The sequence below is a fragment of the Apteryx mantelli genome, chromosome 4 (assembly GCF_036417845.1).
Source record: "Apteryx mantelli isolate bAptMan1 chromosome 4, bAptMan1.hap1, whole genome shotgun sequence".
NCBI lineage: Eukaryota > Metazoa > Chordata > Aves > Apterygiformes > Apterygidae > Apteryx > Apteryx mantelli.
The window spans coordinates 20,498,670-20,516,437 of record NC_089981.1 but is presented as its reverse complement, the minus strand read 5'-3'; the positions used below and the strand labels follow the sequence as shown (position 1 = coordinate 20,516,437).

General features: G+C 60.7%; 1 protein-coding gene across 2 annotated transcripts in view; it reads right to left on the bottom strand.

Moving 5' to 3' along the window:
• B4GALNT4 (beta-1,4-N-acetyl-galactosaminyltransferase 4) overlaps window positions 1–17,768 on the bottom strand; it is a 28,891-nt gene that overhangs the window by 4,581 nt on the left and 6,542 nt on the right. The window contains exons 2-13 of one of the 2 annotated variants that reach the window (XM_067295914.1): window positions 11,288–11,400; window positions 9,934–10,101; window positions 7,389–7,499; window positions 6,407–6,502; window positions 5,972–6,062; window positions 5,520–5,620; window positions 5,036–5,103; window positions 4,662–4,740; window positions 2,871–2,937; window positions 1,360–1,503; window positions 911–1,020; window positions 414–514 (exon numbers count right to left, since the gene is read on the bottom strand). In XM_067295914.1, the coding sequence (XP_067152015.1) occupies window positions 414–514; window positions 911–1,020; window positions 1,360–1,503; window positions 2,871–2,937; window positions 4,662–4,740; window positions 5,036–5,103; window positions 5,520–5,620; window positions 5,972–6,062; window positions 6,407–6,502; window positions 7,389–7,499; window positions 9,934–10,101; window positions 11,288–11,400 (1,249 nt within the window). The remainder of the gene's footprint in view (window positions 1–413; window positions 515–910; window positions 1,021–1,359; window positions 1,504–2,870; window positions 2,938–4,661; window positions 4,741–5,035; window positions 5,104–5,519; window positions 5,621–5,971; window positions 6,063–6,406; window positions 6,503–7,388; window positions 7,500–9,933; window positions 10,102–11,287; window positions 11,401–17,768) is intronic. The other variant, XM_067295915.1, reaches the window with a different exon arrangement.

The following is a 17,768-nucleotide window of genomic DNA, read 5'->3' as shown; positions in this document are numbered from 1 at the left end:
AAGGGAGGAAGGGAGGGGTGTACCTGCAAATGCACGGGTGCGCGTTGCCATGCACACGGACACGTTCAAGGTTGCGAGCGCGTACGGCCCGGGGAACACCCAGCGCAGGCGCTGAGGCCCGGCCCAGCTCGGCTCTGCCAGCTTTGATGTGCTGGGAACCCAGCCCAAGAGCGCTGCCAGCCCTCGAGCTGCTGCCTGCCCCAAACCCTGAGCACGAGCCAGCCCGGAGGTGTCCCTTCACCGGGGGACGGGGTTTGGGGCCACCAGGCTGAGGACACATCCCCTCCAAGCTGATTTTCTGGGGTGCTCAGAGCGAAGGGCTTGGAGTGGCCTGCTGACGGCAGCCCTTCGCCAAGGGCTGGCCTCCCCCCCTCCACGTACCACCGCCAAACACCAGCCCCCCCGGCGCTTACTTCTCCAGGTAGAGGGGAGACTCCCGGTAGAAGCACTTGTTCTCCATCTCCATGTGAGTGAGGCGAGTGAAGTCGTTGGGGTACACGAACGAGAGGTAGACCTGGGGGGAGCGAGGACAACGCGGGTCACCCGAGCGCAGAGAGGCAGCGCTGAGCGGCCAGGCTCGCTCCGAGGAAGAGGAGCGCCGAGGCCACCAGTACAGTCCCCCCAACAGCGAGGTCCCCCGGTCCCTCTGCCCAACGCCAGCTGGGTCCATCCCAGTTTTGGAGACGTGCCAAGGGGGCTTTTGACCCGCACCCGTTTGGGTCAAGAGGGGGAAAATTCAGCCCGACCCTCCAGCGAGGGACATCTTCCCCCGGGTGTTAACGCCTCTGCCAAATCCGGGGAGCAGAGCCCCAGGGAAACGGCAGGCACAGGGCGGCAGCGGCGGGGCGAGACGCGTCGCAGGGGGAGCACGCCCCCGCTTCCCTCCCGGCCGTCGCGGGGAGACACTTACAAATTGCAGGCCCTGGTAGCGGGCGATGGGGAAGTCCTTCACCACGTAGGTGGGGCTGTAGGCACAGGGCACCAGCACGTTCTCCACTCGGGACGCCTCTATCGCCGGGGCTAAGGAGAGGGCAGCCGCGGCTCAGCCCCAACCCCGCGCGCCGCCCTCCAGCCCAGCCCGTGCTCTTACCCCCCCAATAGCCCCACTCGCGTTAGATTTTATAGCTCAAACCATCCCAAAGTGCCTCCCTGCGGCCAACCCAGAGAGACGCTTGTCCCCAGCATCCCTCAGCTGTCCCCCTACTGCAGGCCACGCCAGCACAACTTCTTCACCCTGGTGATGGACAGAGGGTGGGAGGGACGCTGTATCAGCCAGGTCCTGCCTTTTTCCTCCCCCAGCGAGCCATGGAGTAGCGCAAGGGCCCGGTCTCAGCCTGAGGACGTTCCAGCCCCACTTACTGAGGAAGAAAGTGTCCCTGGGGTCAGGCTTCAGCATGTCGGCCCCGTGCTCGTCTTGCTGCGCCTCCCAGAGGTAGCTGCCGCTGTGGCTGGCCAGGGACTGCGGGATGTGCTCCACGTGGTTCATCTTCAGGGACGATTCGTCTGCGGGAGGAGAGCGCGGGCGCTGAACCCACGGGGCTCCCGCCTCAGAGCGCTATCGCCTTCGCCTGCCTCCGTGCCCATTCGATGGCACGAGCCCTCCCGTCCTGCTGTGCCCCCATCGCCTGAGGCATGCCGAGGCTCAGCCTGGAGCCGGGGCTTTCGCCGGCTGCATCCGAGCCCCGGGGTGAGCCAGCCCAGGCAAGGCGTCCCGGCTGCCCTGGGAAACCGGGAGCATCCTCCAAGACAGCACTTCCAAACCTCTTCAAACCTGCAAGATGGGGAAGGGACAGTCCCGGCCCGTTTCGTGGCTCTCACGCCCAGCTCCCAGGTGCTGCCTGCCCCAAGCACCCAGCGGCACCTGCTCCCTTTCCGGGAAGGTTTCACAGCCCTGCGTGGTGCAGAGCTGTGAGGAAACAAGCAGGTCCTGATGGGAGCAGGACCCCTTCCCGAGCCCGAAATGCTTGTGCGCAACAGTGGCAGGGAAATCCTGGGTGCTGGAGCACGGGGAGATGGGGGACACCCAGCTCAGAGGCGATCATCCCCCATGCCCTGGGGACGGACTCCCCATGGGTGACTTCGCTTCTTCCCAGGACACTGCTGGCATCCGAAGGAACTGGGAAGCAGGAGAGAGCCAGCGCTGATGGATAGCAGTCAGGGGGAAATATATCTGTGCCTCATCCATCTCTCAGTCACCTGCATCAATACCTCAGTCTCCTCCACACCAGCCTCCATCCCTCTTCTGCCCATTGATCCCTGCATGTTGCATGTCCCCTGCTGCCTTATCGACACCTTCCAGGGCACGTTTAATGACCAGCCCTCAAGCGTATTGAGCACCAGGGCAGCACCCATCTATCAAATGGTTTCTTGCTGCCAGGCCAGGAAAGGGGCACGAAGCAGAAGATCGATAGATTTAATTAAATCCCGCACCATCCATCCCCACTTACACGACAGCTCCTCATAACTCAGGGCCGGGGCAAGGAGCCGAGGAGCTCGCTGAGGAGCAACTCCATAGTCTCATTAGCAGGGAGGAGGCTGGAGCGGCTGAGGGAGCTGCATTTCCATGCGTCGCCTCCGCGTCCCAGTCCCGGGAAGGCCACAGCGCACCGCCAGCATCACCCCTACCCACTGCAGCCTCCTGCCTCATTCCTGACGGTTCCAGATGCTGAGATCGGCCCATTTTTCCCCCAGGGATTTGGTTTCCACCCTAGGCTCTGGTGCCGTCTCTGCCCCGCGAGCTGCCCGGCTGCACTGACGCGTACGGAGCCTCCGAGAGCAAAGCGCGGTGGCTGGCCTGCCACAGCCGCACGCGAAGGTGTGCGCACGCGCCTCCGTCGCGCAGCAAGCCGAGGCAGACCAGGGGCCCTTACCTGTGTAAAGAGAAATGTAGGAGGAGTCGATCACTTCAAACTTCAAGCTGGGGAGGAAAACTCGCCACTAGAAGAGAGGGAGAGAGAGAAAATCAGTGCCGGGGGTTCAGGATCCAGTTGCCCAGCCCCAGGCACCCTAGGCCAGGTCCTCCTCCATCCTCAGCTCCCAGTAATTTACCCCCAGGCCCTGCACTTTCCGCAGCCCTGACCCCGCAGGAATGAAAGGGCTGATCCGACCCCAGCACAGATCCAGGCCTATCTCTTGCCATAATGCAGAGCGATTCGGGATTAGCACACGGGCTCGTTCCCGTCGCAGTTGGAGAAGGGAGGTGGGGGAGAAGGAGCCCTTCCTGGCTGCTTTGCGTTTAGCAGAGGGGCTGAAAGGAGCCTCTTTTTAAGGGCTAATATTTCACCCTCCGTGCTGGAGAAGCCATGGTCCGAAGAGGTGGAAAGCTGGGGGTCTTTTCCTGACAAGGAGGACATCTCAGCACCACCAGGAACCCCATCCAAAGCCTGTCTTGCGCTGAACCCTAGGGCACCTTCTTCCCGCGTCTCTCTTCGGCCGCCGCATAAACAAGCTGGCATTGATTTAAGGGGGTCTGCATAGCTGTCTGCGCTGATTTGACTCCAGACGTTTTAAAAGCATGCCTGGAGATGGATGCGAGCCTTTGTCCAGACAAGCCCTTAAACACCCACAGGGAAAGATGCATTAGGGCCCTTCGTTTTTTGTTTCTCTCTTTAAGAGCATCTGAAAGGCTTCCCTCCCTCCAGCAAAAAAACGTCTCCCCCATCTGTTTGTTTTTCACATTAGAAATTCAGATCTTAATCTGCGCTGGATGCTCCAAGATGGAGCCCTTGGAGGGCGAAGTCGAGCGATGGGGAGGAGAGAGGCGAGGAAGGGGTGTCGTCTGCCTCTCCGATGCTTTGCTGGCGCAAGTTTGACTCCAGTGATTAATGACTGCTTGGGAGAAAGGAAGCCTTTGCTAAAGAGCCAACATCGTCCCCTCCCGAAGAAAGCCTGAGCTCCCAAGACATACGCTCCAGGCCTTGCCAGGGTTGTGCAGCCAAGACAGGCAAGTTCGGATTTGACATTCCTGATATTTCAAAGGTGGAAAAAGAAAAAAAAGGAGCCACTCTGCTTCTCATCCATCTCTCTCAGTGCTGAATCCGCAACACAAGCGGGCAAGAAGGAGATGGGATGACAGCTCAGGGGGTGACACACACGGACAGTGTCCTGGCTGGGACCTCTGCGTCTGCCCTACTGCTCCAGGCTCCTCCGAGAAGCTGTGAAGGAGCCTGCGGGGGACCTGTCCTCCTCTGCCAGCCCTCCTCTCTTCTGTGGAGGTGCACAGCCAGCAAGGGGGAGAGAGAGGGGATGGGACTGACCCAGCAGAGCCTGGTGTCTGATCCACCGCCGAAGCCCAGAGCGGGACCCCTCCAGCGGACGCTCCATTAGCATCCGTTACGGGAGGTGCATCGGCAAGGCAGGAGCACAAAGGAGGCATGACAGGGACTTCAGCTCCTGGAAGGCCATCGGCATGGAAGGATCAGAGGAGCAGGGAGCAAAGCAGCCCGTGCCAGGTATCCTGGGCAGGAACGGCCCCTTTGCTGAGGGAGCCCAGGGAGAGAAGAGCCTCCATCTGAGCAACGCTGGCTCGTCCCCTCTGCAGACTGGGCTGCTGGCTGTGCTCCAGGATAAAGCATTTTAACGCACATCAGGAAAGGCCCTGGCCTTGCCTCAGAAAGCGTGACGAAATCAGCCTGAAAGGAGCCTGCTGGGCATTTACTCACGCCAACTTCCACGTGGTCCGAACCTCGGTCGTCTTGTTTGTGGAGCAGCTCAAAGTAGTAGCGTCTGGAGGACATGAGGCTGCAAAAGAAGGGAAGAGGCCGGTTAGAAAATAGCGCTGAACCGACTGCTACTGCAGCTGGGGCGACGGGGAGCCTCCAGGCCCTCGGCACCGGAGGAGCCGCCTCTGGAAGCTGTCTCTGCCTTGCCCACGCGTGGCTAACACTTCCCGGGGCAGGGAGAAAGGGAGATTGCGAGTGAGAAAGAAAGGATATAGGTGCGCAAAAGCAGGAGGGAGATGGAGCAGGGGTGGGGTGCTGGCAGCCCCAGAAGGGCCGGCGTTGGCCCGGGGGGCCGGCAGCGGGAACGCACTTACTGTAGAGGCTTGGAGACTTGGGAGCTGAACTTGGTAAACTCTCCCGGGGCTGTCCACTCGGTGCCCAGCTGGGGAAGGAAGAACGAGCGTGTGAATGCGCGTCGGGGGGGGGGGTCACAGGCCAAGAACAGCCAGATCCCAAAAATGCACAGGTGTGAATACAGGTCACTGGATTTCTAACTCCGGGAGCTGATGCCGAGAAAATCCATGAGGCAATATTAAAACTCCTATCCTGGGGCACATGCTGGTCTTCAGTAGCTACAATTAGGACACGATCAAGGAGGAGACGGCTGTCACAACCCAAACAGAGTCTCGCCGGGGGCAGAGGTGGAGGCCTGGAGATGCTGAGATGGCCTGACATTTCCCAGGGGGGGCAAAGAAGCAGGAGAGCTGCCTCTGGGAAAGTCACACAAGATCCCTGCACACTCAGAGGTGCTGCAGCAGAGGGACTGAGACAGAAGAACCAAGGAGCGAAGGCGCCTACCTTGCCCACAAACGCAGCCAGCCGGGAGTTGGACGGACTCTCGTCAGAGCTGAGCCAGAACTCCGAATTGTCATCGGATGCCACAGAAAACTGGAAGTCCCCTGGGGAGAGAGCAAAGGAGAACGTCACCATATAAAGCAACCCTGTCGGCCTGGGGTGGGTGTCTGAAGGGGACGGTGTCTCCTTGTGACCTGGGGAAACGGTGGGGATGGGTGGACAGAGGCAACAGGTTGCCCCAAGCCTGGGCTCTGTCCTGGATAGGGCTGGGGCTTCTTCTCTATTCAAAGCATCCAAGGAAAAGGATCTTTGGCTCCTGGGTGGGAAAGTCATCCTGGAGCAGAGTACTAGGTACTGCAAGGGGCTCTCTACTTCTCCAACACCCTTTTTGCCCTTGCATGGCCCCAGAAGGGGGAAGGAGGCAGCCTCTGACAAGGCAGAGCTCAGTCACTCACCATCCTTGAAGGGGTGGATGTAGCCAAAAATCCGCAGCCCGTAGTTCTTCCACTTGGGCGACACGGCCAGCTTTCTCACCGTGGTGCGGGTCTGGGGAGGCGAGGATGGGGTGTGAAAGCAGGAACGGTTCCCACCCAGGCTCAGGCCTGGCAGCAACATCACCCAGCCCACCTCCATCTCATCTTCCTGCAGTCCTGTGCCCCTGGAGCCAGGGGGGATGTGGGGGGTCCCATCACCACCCACCGCTCCCCTCCTGCCCCGCTTGGGAGCCTGGATGGCTCCGAAGGGAATCACCTGCCCCAAAACGAATCCGAAAGCCCGCAGGCAAAGGTCTCGAGTAGGCACCAAGCCAGGAGAGATCAAGCAGCTCCCAGGGAGGAGAAGGGATGAGCAGGCCCTCCCTCCAACCCACTGCCACGGGGTGCTGGACTCACGTGGGGAAAGAGCGGAAAATGGAGGTTCTTCCTCAGGTGCCTCACTGCCCCTCCGCACCAGTCTTCAAAGACGTGCAGGTTCGCCTTCCCTTTGTACTGCAGGACGAGAGCACGGCAGCGAGGGATGGAGGTGGGCCCTCCTCTCGTCCCTCCTCGGCTCCCAAAGACAGCTTCAGGGCAGGCCAAAACACGCGAGCAAAAGCCCTACGGGGGTCTGACGGCAGTGGGTTTGCCGGGACCTCCTGGCCGGCTCAGGCGCTGCAGCCTGGCAGCTACCCAAGCAACGTTTTAAGCCAGGAGGAGATTGGGAAAAGGGATACGGCGAGGAACACCAGCTCTTAGCTCCCGCCCCACGTTTCAGATGGGAAACCCGGGAGGTGGCAGATGCAAAACACAGCTCGGCTTCCAACACAGAGGTTTAACTCCAAAGCTTGTTGGATACAAAACCAGCCCTGGCTTTCGGGTGGGAGAAAGGCTGAAACGGAAAAGCCCCCCTGTCCCTGAAGCAGAGGTCCTCCCCGCTGCCAGCCCCTCTCCCCCCACCTCCAGCTCTCCTGCGGACGCCCGCTCAGCCCCAGAGGACTGCAAGGCAGGTCTCCGCCATCGCGGGCCACCCTTGGCGAGCGGCCCAGCTGCCTAATTTACGGGCTGTCCGAGGAGGGCTGACACGGCTGAGCGAAGGTCCCCCGCTCCCGTCAACGCATGGCCGCGTTATTGATGTCTCTCCCTGCTCGCGACCAGCTGGCGCAGCCAGCCCCGGCGGCTGGCTCGGGGGGCCCACGGGGTGCTCCCGCGTCCCTCTCGCCCGCCTGGGCTCAGCCCCACCAACAGCACGGTGCCAGGATGGCCCAGAGGAGCTCAAGGGATCGGCAGACCCCGCAACCAGCCTGCCTTCCTTCCAGGACCATCATCACCACCTCCAACCCCTCGCTGCTCCCCGTTCCCACTGCTCCCCGCGCCGACGGCCCCCTCCCCGGCTCACCTGCTCGTTCCAGGGCAACGCCTGCTTGGTCAGGTTGAGTTTGGGACGCCTGGTGGCTCGGTCAGACCGTCGGCCTCTGGAAAACCAGCCGTCCGAGTCCTGCCCGTCGCTCTGCCGAGGAAGCGGAAAGGGAGATGAGAAACAGGGAGACGGGGGCCAGCGCACCCAGGACCGGCACATGGCGCAACCCATTCCCTTCTCCAGATGGTGAGTGAAGGCCACTGCTCCGCTTTAACCCACGGGGCCGGGGAGCTGTTTGCCTGCTCTGCCCAGAGGTTTCCCTGCCGCCGCAGGTGGCATTTCCATGGCTTGGCAGCCTGGAGGAGAAATCCTGCCCTGAGATGAATCCAAGGAGGGAACCGGAGCCTTGCGGGGAAGCGATCTGCCAAGCAGAGGGGCTTGCAGGAGGCTTCTCTCGATCTAAACATCTCTTTGGGAATGCCACTGCAGCTGGCACAAGACCCACCAGCACACGCTGCCCTTGGCAGCGATCTCCTCGTGTCCTCCAAGCTCTCCCAGAGCCCGACAGCATCTCCCAGGGCCCATAGGAGGGTCCCACCGTGCAAGGTGCTGTACGTCTCTCGCGCCAGCCCTGCTAGGGGAGGTGGAAAGGCGTTTCTGAAGCAAGGCAAAAGCTCACAGCGCTACCTGCGAGGAAAAACAGGGCACCCTGGCACGAGGCAGGAGGAGGCAGAAAAATATTGGCAAGACGTCCCGGGGAGTAGAGTTTCAAAATGTTCCAGCCAAACTTGTTTCCCTTCCTCTGCTGAAAAGTGCTCCTTCTCCAGAACAGAACACTTTCTGTTCATCTGCAATGGTCGTCTTTTTCCATAGACTTCAGAAAACGAAATATTTTGGGCTCCGTTTCCCAAAGAACGGAAGCTCCGGGCGATAACGCAGTCTCTTACGGCCGCCTGTCACCGACTCGTGCACTTGCCGAGGGGTTTTGTCTGGAACTGACTGATGGACAAGTATCTCAAAAACATCCAATCCCTACAAGTTTTCTGGTGACAGCCTGCTCAGACAAGGCAAGAGAAATCCAAATTAGTGAAGAGCCGCGACGCGAACTCAACCCGGCTATCACACACCAGAGACTCTACCCGGCGGCAGGGAGGAAAAAGGGGAGGAGAGGGAGACACCCAGATGACACCAAACCAGGCTTCAAAACCTTCAGTTACGAGACTCCTTGTTCCCAGAGCTGTAAGGGGACAGGAGAGCAGAGAAATCGGAAAAAGCGGTGACTTAGAGCAAGGCGCATCCCCGCCGCTGTCAGGTTAAGCTGCTCAGCGGACGCAGGCTGAGGAAGCAGGACGCCTCTCCACTCCCCCTCTTCCCTGTAAGGGGATTAGGTTAATCCGATTGCTCGCGGCTCGTAATTTAGCGGGACTAGGCGAGCGTTCACCTTCGGCCGCCTTGCCGAGCTGGACACCACAAGCCACGCGGCACAAGCCCCTTCTCCCCACCGCGGTCACTTTGTCAAGGAAGGAGAAAAGCAGTGTCGAGAAAGCGAGGCCCGTTAGGATACACGGCACTAGGGAAATAATTAGGAAACTCTGCCTAATCCAACTCATTAAAGTCCCGGAGGAGGGGAACGATGCCCTTGGAAGACATTATTAGGGAGGTGGCGTAATTGCGCTGCGATCGCTCGAAGGAAGGATTCCTTCTCCGACCTGGAAAAGCCAAGCTGTAATTACAGAGCAGCCTTGAGATAAGGCACCAGTGTCCGGGTCCTCCAAGTGCGGATGGCACGGTGGGCATGCCCTTTCCGACTCCCTCCTCCGGCTTCTTCCAGCACGGACGCAAAAACACGCTCAGGCCTTTTTGGGGGTCCTGGATGGATCACGCGCTCCCAGGACCACGGCCTGGGAAGAGCGGATGCTGGGAAAGGCCCACCCGGACGGCAACGCGCTGCAGGGACAAGGGCAGCCTCAGCGCCAGGAGCGAGCTGGTCGTCTCGCCCACGCCGGAGCGGCACTGGCAGGAGCGGGGAGCTCGCTCGGGAGCTGCGGAAAAGCAGCTGCTTTGCAGCCGCGCCGCATGACTGACGTCCTCGTTCTCCTCCTTTGCGCAGAGCCTTTTCGAGGACAAGGAGATCCGAGCAGGAGTCCTCTTCTCCTCCACGCCCAGCGCAGGCTCTCGATTGCCCCCTGCCAGCAGGCCAGATGCAGTCAGCCTCTTCCACGTCCTTATTTCTCGCTGCCTGATGGCTGCCGAGCCTGAAGCCAGCTCCCGGTGCAGGTCCGTGCTCCGGAAACGCGGCTCTCCCGCTGGGACTGTGGGAGAGAGAAGCCTCGCTGTTCCTCCGCGGCAAGGGACACGGACAGGTCGCTGTCCCTTGGGCAGTGATTTGCTGAAGGTGGGGACAGACGGGGCTTTTAAGCAAAGACCTAGCGATGCTGTAGATCTCTAGGAGGTGCCGCAGTCGCTGGGCAGGGCCTCTGCAGTGTGAGGCATGAAAAGATGGGCACCGAGAGTCCTCCAGACGCAGCGCGAGAGGCCGTGGGGATTCGATGATTTCCCCTCTCTCCAGACACAACGCACTCACCCATGCTTCCTCCAGGCTCCTGGATGGATCAAGTACCACAGCCTGGACAGCAGCTGCCAGGAAACGGGATGGTGGTCTCGCCTCCGGCAGGGCTGTGCTGGCAGGAAGAGGGAGCTCGGGACCAGGGTGCATGATCGATGTCCTCCTTTTCCTCCTCCGTACCAGCCCCTTATGAGGGGCAGGGAGAAATTGGAGCAGAGAAAAGGAGCTGGCAGCAGTCTCTCTCCGAGCGTCCCACCTGCCAGCCCTGCTCCTGCACCGACGGAGCGACCAGCAGCTCCTCTCCTCCCTCTCTCAAAACCCCCCGGTTTTAGACCAGTCCGACTCACTCGCCCCTCTCCAGGGAGCATCACGCCCCGCACGGGGCTCGGGCTGCCTGCCAGAGGGACCGCAGGGCTGCCCGCCCGGGGACGACGCAGGCGAGGGGGTAGAGGAAAGCAGGAGGGAGGCTGAGTAATAGCAGCGATGAAAAAAAGCAGCATGCAAAGGAAATCATCCAGGGACGAGAAGCGCAGGGGGATCCCCCGCAGCAAGAGGGAGACAGAGAAACAGCCAAAAGAGGGATCAGGCAGCAGCACGGCCTCATCCTGCTCCTGCCCTGCTTGGCCCCAGCACCTCTTTGGGCAGGATGAGAGCAGGCACTCGAAGCGAAACGTATGGAGGACTCGAGATCCTGGCCAAGGCACCCATAGGCCCACAGCGGCTGCAGTCGCCTATCAGCCGGGGCAGCCAAGCCCTGCTCCCGGCTCCGAGAGGGCCGGCGGCAGCCCGGTGCCAGCGACGGACTAACCCCCTGCAGCAGCACCCGCTGCAGCCGGCGGGCCGGAGAGTGGCCTTGCTGACAAGGACCCAGGGGCCTGGTGACAGGCTGAGCAGGAGGCAGCGGGGTGCCCTCGTGGCGAGGATGCCAACCTCCTCCTGGGCTGCATCATCAGGATGTATGCCTGCCATGAAGGCAAGGCAAGGCAAGGGGTTATTGCCCTCCGTGTGGCTCTGGTGAGACCAAATCGGGGATACTGGGTCCGGCACAGGGCTCTCCAGCTCAAGAAAGACCCGGCAAATCAGAACGAGTCAGGTGGAGGCTACCGAGATGGTCAGAGACTGGAGCACAGGACACAGGAGAGGCCGGGTTTGTTCAGCAAAGCAGGATCCTACCGCTCTCTACAGCTATCCGACGGGTGGCAAACCCCGAACCAAGAGGTTGTGCGCTCTCCTTCCTCAGATCTAATGGAAATGCAGGCGGACAAGGCTTGGAGCAACCCGCTCTAGTCAGCCCTGTGTTGAGCCGGGGGGGGATTGAGCAGAGACCTCCGCGAGTCCCACCTCGACCACTCCACGACCCTCCGATCATCACCTGCTCCTCCTCACGGCTCTCGCTGGAGTCCTCGGCCTTCCTCCGCCGTGCTGACGCCGGCGCCGCGGGCGGCCGCCTGCCGGGATCCGTCGCCTCTCCCAGCCTCTCGCCATCTGCGGACGCGAACAGAGAAAGGAGTGGGACAAACCCCGGCCCCCAGCACCCGCCCGCGCGCGGGACGAGTGCGGAGCCGCTCCCTCCCGACCTGCCCCATCGCCGGGCTCTGCCCAGGGGACACCGGCCCCCTCCGTTCCCAGTCGCAGGGGGGCACGACCATCACCGACACGAGCTCAGACACGCGTTTTTAGGGATAGCTCCAGGCCGGCAAATCCCCCTTCGCCTCCCTCGGGGCCGAGCTGGGGCAGCAGAGAGACGTGCCAGGGCCTGGCTCGTACGAGGCTTTGGGCACCCGCTTGCCAAAATATCGCCACCGAGTCCCAGACAACTTCATTATGGTGCACTGGGATAATTAATCCCAGGCTACGGCCAACCCTGCTGCAGCCTGATCTCCCTCGGCTGCTGGGAAGGGAGGGTTTATTTTAAAACGCCCTCCCTTCGCGGCACTAAAAATAAGCAGCCTCCCCAAAATAACGGCGTGGATGCGAAACATTTATTAGCCGCTTAGCAGGGCATACCCCTTCCCTCCGCCGCAAGAGACGGGCTTAGGCAAACCCGGAGGAGAAAAAAAAGCAGCATGGGATGGAGGAGGCGAGAAGCGCAGCTCCCCGGCGGCCGGCAGCGCCGCCGGGGATCGTCAGAGCGAGGAGGGGAGGCTGCTGCTGCTGCCTTCGCGCGCGCGTCCGCGCCGCGTTTCAACCCGACGGTCGCCAGCGTAAAGGCGAGTGGGGCTTCGGACCCCGGATCGGGGCGCCCCAGATGCCATTAGTATGCCGGGGCGGCGCAGATCCCGCGGTGGCGGGTGCGGGAAGCGAAGCTCTGAAGCCCCCTTATTCTGCTCGCGCTGCCGTCGTTCAGCCCCGGCGGCTGCGGCTCGCCTCCGGCTTCTCCCCGCGCGCCCGTCTCCCTCCCCGGGGCTCGGAAGGCGGCGGAGGGCAGGCGGGAGCGAGGGAGGGAGGGGAGACCCCTGCCGCTCTCCGCGCCAGCTCGGAGGAGGCAAATCCGCCTCCCGCCCCCAGCTCCCGCTCCTCGCCAGGGAAAAGGAACAAAAAAACCACAAACGAATAAGATGGAGGGAGGCAAGAGTTGAAACCGAAGCAAGGGAGGAGAGAACGTGTTTACGACAAGTCCCTCGCAGCCCTTCCACCTTCGGAGGTGCGTTTCAACGGAAAGCAGCAGCTCCGGCTTTTACCCTCGCCCCTCATTTCTCGCAGCGGCCACCTCGGCTGGGACCACGGCACTCGGCGCCCACCCGGGCATCCCGGGGGGGACGCAAGGGCTTGTATCCCCCGGGATACTCCTCTCCCGGCACGTCGCAGCAAGAGATGCGCCAGCCAAGCACTCACGCGAGCCCCCATCCTTGCTGCTTCCCTGCGCCCCCAGCCGAAACCTGGACCAGTCACGGAGCCGCTGCCACAAACCCATTAGGGCAGGGTTAATTGCCCTGTTTTGCATCCAAATTAAAAACCCATGGAGCGGCGGCGTTTAAGTAACACCGAGACAGTGACACCAATGGAATGAAACCTGCAGGCCTTCAGCAAAACCCTCTCTCTTCTCTGCAGGGCCGGCAGCTGCAGGGAGGCAACCGCTCGCTCGGAGAGGTGACCGCATCCTGGGAGGAGGAAAAGCTGCCAGCAAAGCCGTAGGAGAAAAAAAAAAAAAAAAAAAGGCTTCCAGGCTTCTGCGACTGTGTTTATTCTTCTGCAATTCAAATATTGGATAAGAAAGTCAAGGACAGTATTAGCCAAAAAAATCAAATGCTAATAAGCCTGCCTGCTATGTGTGGGAACTGGAAATAAATGCCCCCCCTCACCCCCGAATAAAGAGAGGAAAGAAAACAGCAGCTAGCACCAACTGGCAATGAGCATCAGCTCGCCAGAGGGGAAGGAAAACGTTCCCCAAAGCCGCAGGCCCTTCAGTCTGAACCTCAGCCGCTCCAGAGCGGGGAGCGGATCAGGAAAGCGTGAGAAGAGGAGGAGGGGAGGGAAACGGCTATCAGGGAAGAGCAAAGAAAAAAGAAATTCCTCTCTTTCGCCGCTCACCCTGAGCATGGAGAAGTCAGGCCCCCAGAGAGCACGACAGCCTTGAGGTTTTTCGGTCCGGCCTCCTGGCACTGGGAGTTTCCACTCCCAGAAACGTTGCTTGAAAGCAAAGTCAAGCACGGGAGAAGAGGCTCATTCAGGCCCACGGCCCCGGGAGGCGGGTATGGAAAAACTAGCGCGTCTTTCTGGATAGCATCCCACAAGCTGGCGACGAGAGCTCGTCGAGGGATGGCTGTACCTCCGCAAACACCCTGGACGAGGCAAGTCAGGGTGTTCTTGAATAGCTCCAACCATCCTCCTGATGGAGACCCAGTGTTTGACTTAGGTCTCCCTCTGCTTGTTTTCCAACCCATCATGTCTACTCATCCTCCCACGGACTGTCCTAAACAACTCCACTGCATGCCAAAAACCAGCAGAGAGGCAGGGGAAACCCTGGCTCTGCAATACTGGAGGGTGATGCTGGCCAGGATAACGGTGCAGAACGAGAAGGATCCTCCACCGCATCTCCTCCCCAAACGCCAAATTTTGGCCAGGACCAACCAAATCCAAAAGAAGCCCAAACTGTTCCGACTGCTCCTTCCTTCCAGCAAGGTCCCCAAATCCACATCCGCTTCGGTTGACAGAGGATCGCTGCCTAGTGCCAACCCCTCCACCTAGCCCAAGGCTTGGCTCTGCTCACCTCCACCAGGTCCTCGGCAGGGAAAGAGGACAGGGCGCTGGGCAGACCAGCGGGCACCAATTCACTCCCAAGCCTTACACCACCGACCTCCCAGATCCTGCTGGACGTGCGCAAAAGGGTGTCCCGGCCCTCCAAGGACACGGAGGGAACAGCAGCAGGGACATGCCACCCGTTGTCCCCACGAGCAGGCCGGCAGGCCCCGGGAGATAAGTAGGGCCTCGGGTTTTCCCATTATCGCAGCCGTACAAACCCCTTCTCGCCGCCCGTCCCCCCCCGCGGCCCCAGCGCACAGAGGTCCTTTCAAGAAGCAAATTCCTGCCTCCGCGCCGCCTCTCTCTTCCCCTTCTGCTCCGCTGGCGGCACGCAACTCGCTCGCCCCGAACACAGCCCCTTTCTTCAGTCAAATTTTGGAGCTGGAATTTCTCCCGCAGCTCCTGAACCCTTGCCAAACCTGCCAATTTGTTCAGAGATGCCCCTCCGTTAGGCTTTCTCCCTCTTCTCCTAATTGTATCTAATGAGCTTCCAGGCCGCAGTAGCTTGCCGCAAGCTCGCTCCGCTCTCGCCCACCACGTACCCGGAGCCTAGTCACCCAGGGATGAATCCAGGCAGGGCCCGGCAAGCCGAGCTGCCTCATCCCCCTCCTCCAGATCCTCGCGGGTGCTTCGCTCCGGGTACGTACGTGGGAAGCTCGGAGGAGCACCTGCCAAAGGATCGGGGCCGGGACGAGCAAAGCGGCTTCCCCCGCTCGCTCCGCGGCCCTCCAGCCAGATGCGCGGCTCTAACAAGCTCCGGCAGCTCAACATGAAGACTCCCACCAGGAGTCAAAGACCTCTGCTCCTCTCCCCTGCCTGCCAGCTCGCCTGGGATCCTCCGGGGGATCACAGCCAGGGTCCCCGTCCCAGTCCCCCTCGGCCCTCCGCTGGGTCCTTCCTCACGCCGCCGCTGCTCGCCCCCTCCCGGCAGCGCCCTGCCTGCCCCATCCCCTCGGACGCAAGCCTGGAAACGCTGGGTTTGCTCGGCACAGGGCCAGCAGAGAAGGCATTACGGCTGCTACTCGCGGGAGCCTACGTTCCGGCGTCAGCTACCCTGACAAGCACACCGTGACCAGAGCGCTGAAGACAGCAACGGACGGAATTAGCTCTCTGCTCCCGATGAGAAATCCCCCCGGAGGTTACCATCTGGCTCTTCTGGCTTCCAGTTCCTGCAAGAGAATTCCCACTGAACGGGAGATGCTGAAGAAAGCTAGATCCGCTTCAAGCCTGTCTGCCACCTATTCCCGACATGTCCGACGACAGGGCTGGAACGGGGTGCCAGGACGAAACCGTATCGGTGTGTTCAGACCTACACCTTAACCTGCGTCTCTACAGTCAGGCTGATGCTCCCTGTAAACAGATGCTGTTGATAACACCAAGTGGCACCACAACGCATGCAAGAACATGCAGGATGAGCACCTGTCCCAGGCTGTCCACCCCGAGGGGTAACTTCAGCCCCAAACGCACCTCGCAGCCAACTCCAACGCGCAAAATAATGGAGGTCCTTCGGAGGCTGGAAAACATGATGGTCTGGATGAATTCCTCTTTGCCACCTCTTCATCCAGCCCCTGCCTAGTTGTGCTTCACTGAGCATCACTGTCAGCCACTGCAGGACACCTTTGGGCCATCAGACAAACGTGGGAGGTCATCTGGAAGCCCTCAGAAAGGACGTACGCTCAGGCGTGGGGTATTCGGCATGAAACCTTGGAAAGGGCTGGCACTCGCCGTCGTGACCCTCAGTGTCTCGGTTTGTCCCTCTGCTGTGTCACTTGGCATTTCCCCCGAAGTGGGCAAGGCAGTGACACATGCCCACGAGGGGTGCCGGGGGCTGAGGAAAGGTGGGGTCTCCTGTGGCAATCATCCTCCTTTAGATTTTGAGGTTCATCTTCTAAGTGCAGATGAACTCTAGCTGCCCCAAAGCCTGGATTTGGATTTCCAAACCTCTCTGGGACACCTGGCGTCCTCCAAATCCAAAGGAAGGTGGGAAGGGACAGGGACAACGCTCTCCGGAGGGAGTCTGGCTAGCCCGAGTCTGTCTGCATCTCTGACAAACGCTGCAAGACTTCCATGACGAAATCCTTCCCCTGACAAACCATTTCATCCATCCCTTTCCTCCCCAGGGAAAAAAAGACAACACAAACACTAAAAAAAAAAAAAAAAAAAAAGAGAGTCATGCAACATGTCTACAGCAACAACAACAAAAAAGGAAAAAGGTACCCTGATCTTGAGGGAAGCATTGCGTTGGAAAGCAGGACCAGGGACTAGCTCTCGGTACCATGAGGAGCTAAAGCACCGTAGTACTGGACAGGAACACCAAGCCTCGAGGGAGACGCGGACACCCATGTTATTAGGTGGCCCAACGTTGCCATCACAGCTGCAACAGAGGGCCAAGGGCAGCGGCTGCGGCCAGAACGAGCGGCAGGACAGCGCGGGATGTGAAAGGCAAGCAGGCATGCCAAGAAGGACTGTCTGGAGGATCTGCCACGGGTTCGGGGGAAAGAAAAGAGGGCAGCCTGACAGACGTCTTCCCAGTGCTACAAACGGGACAAGCGAAACCGCGCTGCTCTACCAGGTGGCTTCCTAGCCCGGCGGCAGCTCAGCAGAGATGGCCGAGGTCTGCGTAGCAAGTGCTTAACGGTGAGAAAAGAGGCCAGACCCTCAGCTCTAAAAGCAGCAGGGCTGCACTGATTTACAGCCACGGGGAACTCAACCTCATCTTTCCACGGCTTCTGCTCGTTGAGCGGGCGCACAAGCTTGTCAACCCACCACAAATCAGCCCCCGCACAGATCCACGCCACGACCCATTGCAGCCTGCTCCGAGGAAACCAGGCAGCACTGGGATACCCCCAGGAGGGTTCCCCCTTTTTGGGAGATAGTGCAAACAAGTGTCCTCCTCAGCATGGCACCAGGCTGCCTCCGGACCCACCAAAAAGCCCCCGCACCCAGCGGCTCCCAACAGTCCAGCAGTCCCTGCTGCCTCGGCTAAGCCTCACCGCATTCACACCCCCCGTCCTCGGTCCCTTGCGGGCCACCTCGCCACGTCCCACAGCACGTCCCCAAGCAGGCAGCGAGGATGACCCCAAAGCTTTGTGCGTTTTTAAGCTTTCTGGCCGGCCAGCTCAGCCCTCCCCGCAGCTCCCCAGGGATTAGGGGCACCCTGATGTGACGGGCACCTGTCGGAGTAGCCAGCCTCTCCCTGTCGGCTCAGGGATGGCTTGCGGCGTCGCGGAGGGAGCACGAACGCGAAGCGAGGCGACATTTAAACCCAGAGAGCAGAGCCGCAGCGCACGCGGCCCTGCTGCTGTTTACATCGGTGCCATCCCACCGGCTTAATCACCGGCAGCTTGGCTCGCTCCAGCGCCGGCCCAGCCTCTGAGTCAGCAGCCAGACAAGGCAGAAGCACCAGCTTCCCCCCACCGATCATCTTAATGGGCTGTTAAGCAATTATAAGTAGGCGATAGGCGTCAATATTGCAAACCCCTTCCGCCGCTGCAAAAATTCAGCACGGGATGTGCCGCCCTCCGGGAAACGGCACCGCTCGCCGCTCCAAGGGACGCCGGCAGACAGCGAGAGCGTGCCGGGCGCTGCACATCCGCGCGCAGCTGCCAAGG